This window comes from Jatropha curcas, unplaced genomic scaffold (genome assembly GCF_041381405.1).
Source record: "Jatropha curcas cultivar XTBG-Jc1 unplaced genomic scaffold, XTBG_Jcur_1.0 HiC_scaffold_91_pilon, whole genome shotgun sequence".
Lineage (NCBI taxonomy): Eukaryota > Viridiplantae > Streptophyta > Magnoliopsida > Malpighiales > Euphorbiaceae > Jatropha > Jatropha curcas.
The window spans coordinates 1-7,482 of NW_028322350.1; the positions used below are offsets into that span (position 1 = coordinate 1).

Genomic DNA, 7,482 nt, shown 5'->3' on the forward strand with positions numbered 1-7,482 from the left:
AAATCAAAAGTTGGAACCTCGCAGCCTTCTGAAACTTCATTTAAGCGAAAGAGAGGAGTCTTTCAGAAAGACTGTAAGTGAATGAATAACTTTTGTGCAAGTTTTCCCTTGGATTTAGAGCTAATTTTTCCTCATATTTTGGATGGATGCTACAGTGCAGCACATGATGTATGGTTTTGGAGATGACCCTAATGTAAGTGATACCATAACTTTGCATATCTTACAATGACAGGGACAATGCCCTCTGCAATTAAAATTTGTCCATTGCAATTTAGTATTATATACCATCGCTACAAGCATAATATCTGTTTCATTTATGTCTTGCGCCTCTTTCTATATCACTCTCTTTTATCTCTGGTCAGCATATCTGCATTATCAATCATCAGAGTTCCATATCAATTAACAGCAACCAAACAGAGTTGAGTTTGCTCCAAGTATCTTGCCAGATTCTTGCTGAAATCTCATGGGAACTCAATTTCAATCTATGTAGGGGGGAAGTCCATCAATGAGTCATTAGATAATGATTTTGTTTGTTTGTTTATCAAAAATTTTAGATGAGCGCATAAGCATTTGTTGGATGATTATGATCATATAGAATCTTTTTTCCCTTCTCAATCCATTTTAGTTAATATGGTTCCAAGAAGTACTCGACTCTTGCTTGCACCCGAAGTGATATTGTTAGACATAGATATGCCCATGTACACCTTTAAGATTCCAAATTAGCTGAAAAACCTTTGAAATCTTGAAAAGCAAGTTAACACCGCTGACATATATGCATATTGATCGCTGCTCAAGTCCTAATAATTCTTGCGTTTGGGGTAATATCAAACTCAAGCCAATAGGATGGAATTCTTATTTTTGAGGTAATAACACCAAATCACCAGTACGCTTAGAAGTATATTATCTTTTTATGAGGAGCTTATAAGGCCAACACTTACCTGCTGCAAGCAAATCTCTTATTATTTATCTTTTCTATGATCAACAAGCAATTCTCTCATTATCGCCATTAAACATGTTGGTCAAAATGTTGCCTAGTTTTTGCATGTTAGATTGGTTGGTATATTGTCAATATGCTTATGACTTTTTTTTTTTTTGGGATAATCAGCCTCTTCCAGAAACTGTGGCACTTGTGGAGGATATTGTTGTGGAGTATGTTACTGATTTGGTAAGCAGTCTTTTAGGTTAGTAGGTATGATCACTTCAACCAATGCAGCATTATGGGTGTTTATCTGTCTGCTAACTTTATGCAGGCGCATAAAGCACAAGACATAGGATCAAAAAGGGGAAAGCTCTTAGTTGAGGATTTTCTGTACTTAATTCGCAAGGTATTTTGAACGATGAAGTCTTTTATCTTCACGTTTGCTTCTGAATTTGCTTAAATCTTTCTTCCTGTTTTACCCTCCAGATTTATGAGTTGTTGAATGTTAGCTACATATGCCAACAGCTTTCCTATTTCAACACTAATAAGTAAACATTGTCTCTATTTTGGTGTATGAAGAAGACGCAAAGGGGAATGGAGTTTTGGGAACCATGATTTGATTAAACCTTGTAGGATCCCCGAATGCTAGCTAAATCTTAATACTTTCACACATCACACACTAAGATGAGTGCATGAAATTTGTTATTAACAGCTATAATGCAAAAGAGCTCTAATGAATGTCTGCAACTTGGACATCTTTCATTTGTCATCTTCCACATTCAAGTGTTTCTTTTTTGGTTCTTGGTAGATGTATGTTTAGTCTTGCTCTGAACTAGAAATTGATCTCGGTCCTTGCAGGACCTGCCAAAACTTAACCGCTGTACTGAACTTCTATCTATGCAAGAGGAGTTGAAACAAGCAAGGAAAGCTTTTGAAGTGGATGAGGAAAAACTTGCATCAATCGAGTGATGTAGGAGAACATGTCAACTTTGCAACTTAACTTTATATTTTATTAGTTACTAGTCTTCGTTTTCACTAGTGGTAAGATTGCCTTGTATTCACAGCCAATGAGGAAATAGTATTTTGAAAAATTGTTTATTAAAGGTCTCTTTTATTGGCAATCCTCTAAATGAAAGCTCGGATAAATGCATATGACAAATTATTTTCAAGGCCATGAAAACTTTTGTGATGAGCAATCTCCAATTCCCCTTGACATTTGAAATGGAAGTTTTTCTTACCGTCTGCGTATTGCTTGAGCTTTTCAGATCTAGAAGTTGTGGAGCTTGGTTGTAAAATGGGATGTGCTATTGATTTTGATATCCACTTACATTACGTGTGTCAATACCAAATTTGGTTATAGCTAGAGATGCCAACTCCCATGTCAACTAAAACTTGGAAAGTCGAAGCCATGAAGCATGGAACTAGTAATGATTGGCCTCGATGTTGATTGCTAATGGATGCATTTGTCAATACGTCAACTAGGTTCTGCAAGGCATCTTACCGTGTGACCCGTTTCTATGAAGCATCAGGAGTTAAAATATGATACAATATTTAAACAACAGTTTTAGAAGTTGAATTTAAATAACTTACATCAGGAGTATAATTATTATAAATAAATTGATAATACCATGTAACCGAAAAGGCCAAAAAAAAAAAAAAAATCTATGTTAATGGACCATTCAATATAGCATTAATTTTGCATGATCAGCCAAAAAGACCAAAACTGGTTGGTTTCTTCTGATTTCAGTTCTTACTGCGCATCAAATGATTGATATTTCCTTAAAAGAAGAACAAGGAAGATATAGCTCAAGTAAGGCTGGAAAAAGAGGTCCAACTTGTATGTTGCTACTTAGCGAGGATGACTGAAAACAAAAGCCTCAACATCTTTATGGATTTCTATATAACCTAATGTTACAATGGGAACATTTTGGAACCCAAGAAAATAATTTAATTCTATACCCTAGCCAAGAATTGCTTTGATCTTCGTCTTTTGATCCTCAGTTAGTGACATGGGAAAAAGAACCTCGTACGTGACATAAAGATCGCCTTTCTTCGTGCTAAAATGCAATGGCATTCCTTCCCCTTTGAACTTTCTAACTTCCTTGGGTTTAGTTATTCCCTGAACATAGCTCACACATGTTATTGTTGTTTCAGACGTTTGCAGTTCATCAAATCATTTATCAGGATAATTATTATAGGTAAGTGAGACAGAAATGTGTGACACTGACCTTTGTGCCGATCTCCACTAAATGTTCGTCAAGGTGTTTAATAGTCTTCTCAAAGCCAACAAGTGCTTGAACCTGTCAAGAATTTTAATAAAGAAATTAACTACATGAAGAATCAAACCTTGCAATACTTGCATAACAAAAACAAAAAGGGAGGTACAATATATGTGCCATGCGAATGAAATTACCAGTGTTATGGTCACAGTTGTGTGCAAGTCATTGCCTTCCCTTCTAAAACGATCATGAGGTGCTGTACGGATCCGGAACTGCCAGAAGTTCGATAAGTGTTAGTATGAAAGTGAATGATGCATATCACCATTAGAAGTGATTATTAAACACTAACCTTCAAATCTCCCGGCTCCCCATCTATTACTGGCTCACCATCTTCATAGAAAACCACCTCCTGCAATGTGCATGGGAACATTATTTTAAAATCTGCAAAAGTCATACGGATGATCCTCACACAATTTTAGGTATTAGTTAAGAAACGCTTCATCATGCAACAAAGGACTTCCACAGTCAGATAGGCAGCAATTGGTTATGGCAATAAACAGGTAATTGAAATGGAGATTCAAATGCATGTAAACCAAAGAAAGAAAAAAACATCAATGTGTTTTTTAAGCATGTTAAATCAGGTGACTGAGCTTACTTGTCCATCTTCCATGCCTTTCTCAATGTCAACTGTGATAAAATATCCCTCCCGCTCAAATTTGACATTTTGGCATTGTTCACAGACCTGAAAGAAAACAACAGAAAACATAATAAATCTAGAAAGAATTAAGAAGCAGCCTCAGAAGTAATAGTGGTTGATGCTATGATGACGGTCAAAGAAACCAACCAAAGCAAAAAGGCCAACCTGCTCGAAGCAATGCAGTGAGTGAAAGCAAGGAGGCAAGAAAATGTTGCAATTCAATTATGTATTTCCATCAACATTTTTGCCTCTTATATTATGAAATGAACAGAGAAGGAGATTCATCAGATTTTCAACAATTTTGTTCAAGCAATGGTATACCTGTTCTGTCATCTGCTGAAACATCCCTGGACCAATTTGCTTATGATAGACTTCATTTCTACAGTTACAGCGTCTTTTACCAGGGGCTGGCTTAATAACATTTTTCTCCCTCCAAACCTGAGAATCCACATAAAGGTAACGCTTATCAATATACCCACAAAAAAAAAAAGGGGGGGGGGGGGGGGAGAAGAAAGAAAGAAGTCTCCATTGCAAAATAAATTCCATTTTCTCTAGTGTCACATGGTAGACTAAACAAAAGAACAGCCTGCAAGTTCTGCAATGTAAAGATATAAAAAATAACAAAACTAAACAACTGCTACAGTTTTAATCTAAGATTTTATCCTAGAGGCTTAGAACTATACACATTGATCTGTCTGATACCATTCAAAACAAGCTGCTTCAATTTGCTAACAGCTGGTTGGTTAATTGAGGGCTAACCTTGGTGTAAAGGTAAAGTTGCTCCTTCTTGAATCATGAAAAAACTATGAGCCTCAAGTTGCACAGACAATCTTTTATGTAAAAGCAAGGGGAAGGCTATATTCAATAGATGCCATTTGTCAACTCCTAGAAGACTGGGTAGGCTCATTCGATAGGGATGCCCTTTTCTAAACCTTCCAAATGATAATCCGTTCACACCTCATGCAAAGATAGAATTTCCCTTCCTTTCAATTAATTAACTTGTTTAACTTTTCCAGCTTATTCTTTACCGGTTTTCCTTTTGTGGTGAGATGGTTTGGGATATTAGTGTTCGTCTAAAGATACAGACAAAAGTTCCCATAAAATAGGCTACAACAGATGTTATCTGCTAATAAGAAGTGGGCCTGTGTACAACGAGAAGAATCAAAGTAAATATAACGATCCTCACCTTCAGTGAGCCACCCATGTACAAGTCTTCTAATGTCGCATCCATTTCGACAATTACATCATCACCCTTTACGATTCTCTCTCCTCCTCCGTTTGACCTCCGCCAAAAAAACTAAAAAATAACATTTAGTTAGATTAAATAATTTTCTACAACCTATCACAATAATTAAAATGCTTGTGCATGCAAAATACGACCTAGGAATTTCTCCAAAGGAAAACATTTTATTCCTAACATTATAAAGGTGAATACACAGCATCTTATCCATATTCCCTCATGTTTTTTTTTTTTTTTTTTTTTCTTGTTTTAGGATTATAAAGAAGCCAAATTTTTACCAGAATCAATCCATTAAATCTGAAGGCATCAACTATCGGAGCTGTACGAAGAATCTAATAATTTCTGTTAAGTTGGAATTATTTTGATTTGAAATATCAGTCTTAGAAATGCATAAGCTGGATAACGCAATTTTCGAAATTAAATAAATAAAAATAACAGTAATGAATTGAAGCACGACTTACTCTCTGAAAAGGTCATTAATGTTCATCCCCATTCCTCCACCTCTCCCTCCGCTAGCCATATGCTGCTTAAGTCCTTCCTCTCCATACTTATCATAAATATTCCTCTTCTCGCCGTCGGATAACACCTCATACGCTGACAATGAGATAATTAACCAAAATAAATCCTCAACTCATCATTATTAATTGAAAGAAATGCCTAGTACACGAAATTGAAGATTATTGACTTACCGTTGTTAATCTCGGCAAATCGCTTGTTAGCCTCTTCATTTCCCGGATTCTTATCAGGGTGATACTTCAATGCCAACTTTCTATACGCTCTCTTGATCTGATCATCCGATGCTGCCTTCGGCACTTGCAATATATCGTAATAGCTTTTTCTGCAGAAATATTATATTAGCATTAGTAATAATAAGACGTACATAATAATAATAATAATAAAAAAAAAAAGCAAATGTATAGAGAAGGTCGCTTACCCTGCAATGGCGATGATAACGTATGACAGCGCGCATAATAGAAACAACAGCTTTGCTCCTCGAAGAAGCGCCATTGAAGATTAAAATCAGGAGAGAGTTGGATCTCTCCAAATCTCAAAACCTAAAACGATTTGTTATGAGAACTTTTCTCTCCACTAATTACACTTAAATGTTCAGCTTTCGCGTTTCTATATGGAACCAACACTTTCTCTTGTCGGGCTTTGTTCTTGCCTTTCTAATTTTTCGTTGCGTTCGGCTTTGGGCAGAAACCAGATAACTGAAACTGGAAGCTGTCACGCTGGCCGAGGAGTTAAACACCAAATGGGAAGGGCACCGATGACTTGACCAGAGACTAACTTTTGCAACGTGTTCTTGTTGAAATCAACCAATCACAACACATTTGAGGTTGTTCCAACCAATCAGTATAAGCCACGTAGGTAATCGCTTTGCCGAAGTGTTCCGTAATCTAAACGGTCGTCGTATCTGCTTGATCTGCTATATGGGCTTGATAATGGACCAATCCAACCCACACCATTTTAGGCTACGAGCCTGAGATCGTATTTTGTTTCGAAGCCCGTTTATTGTTTTAGGTAAAGCCCAACATTGGATTTTGAATTCCATCTCTATGCTGCAAGGAAACCTTTCCGTGCGACCGCAACCTTTTCCGGAATCATTTCCATCCATCTAACATAGAGTGGAAACTATTCCGCTCATCAATGAATGACAGACCAAATTTACTGCTTGCACCCAAGAAGAAGCAAAACAGAACAAACTAGAACCCAGAACTATTGTTCATTAATGTGCAGATTATTTAATACGATTTATTCATTCAAATATCAAATTATAAGGGTGAAAAATTATCAAGCTGTTTAGATACCGTTAACTTTTTATAATTAATTCGTGAAAATCCAAGTAAGTTCTGTCCAACTTTATTTTCATAGATTTTAACCTCTTATCAATAATTTATTTAGTATATAAGACTCGTACTCACAAATTATCTTGATGAATTTTATTATCTTACCCAATCATTCACATGTAGTAGAGAAATTATCTTGATGAATTTTATTAATTCCACAAAAGAGGATTAAGGTTTTTCTTTTATCAACTAAAAGGACATGTCATCATCATTATAGCTGTAAGCAAAGCTTATGTTTCGAAATTTGACATTTTTGTTTTTGTATTTCTTGCAATAGTTTCTCTTTTAATTAGATATGTTCTGATACTTCTTTTGCTTGTATCAAATAAATCTCAGTAGAAAAGTAGGTTTTCTGCAGATAATTACTATCTAATTCTTCTCTTATTTAATTACTGTTATATAAAATTTAGAATTTACTGTCACTGTGTTGCAAGCGAAAAAATAGGGACTTAAAGGAGAAAAGTAGGTAAAGTTCAGGGATTTTGGGTTTTTCCAGAAAAAAGACAAAAAGGAAGAATTCTGTGTAATACGAAAAGAGGAGATGTACATGCAAGAAC

At 35.7% G+C, this 7,482-nt stretch overlaps 2 protein-coding genes and 1 pseudogene across 3 annotated transcripts; 1 reads left to right on the plus strand and 2 right to left on the minus strand.

Moving 5' to 3' along the window:
- Positions 1-24: 24 nt before the first annotated feature.
- Positions 25-2,141, plus strand: LOC149492162 (transcription initiation factor TFIID subunit 13-like; the record flags this gene model as incomplete). Its single annotated transcript, XM_089716829.1, is given in 5 exon segments — positions 25-73; positions 156-193; positions 1,106-1,165; positions 1,251-1,325; positions 1,778-2,141. Coding segments are annotated over 5 exon segments (333 nt in total), but the record flags the coding sequence as incomplete, so codon positions are not given.
- Positions 2,142-2,666: 525 nt separating this feature from the next.
- LOC149492163 (dnaJ protein ERDJ3B-like) lies at positions 2,667-5,669 on the minus strand. 2 transcript variants are annotated; one of them, XM_089716838.1, is made up of 8 exons: positions 5,537-5,669; positions 5,022-5,132; positions 4,157-4,273; positions 3,794-3,880; positions 3,488-3,547; positions 3,333-3,410; positions 3,148-3,219; positions 2,667-3,038 (listed from the first exon to the last, which is right to left on the minus strand). In XM_089716838.1, the coding sequence occupies exons 2-8, from the start codon at positions 5,064-5,066 to the stop codon at positions 2,880-2,882; spliced, it is 618 nt and encodes a 205-aa protein (XP_089572964.1). In that variant the 5' UTR covers positions 5,067-5,132; positions 5,537-5,669; the 3' UTR covers positions 2,667-2,879. The 2 variants fall into 2 exon arrangements, with proteins under 2 accessions (XP_089572964.1, XP_089572963.1); XM_089716837.1 differs by lacking the exon at positions 5,537-5,669 and having other exon boundaries at positions 5,022-5,054.
- On the minus strand, positions 5,533-6,083 carry LOC149492164 (dnaJ protein ERDJ3B pseudogene; annotated as a pseudogene).
- Between the last annotated feature and the right edge of the window lie 1,399 nt (positions 6,084-7,482).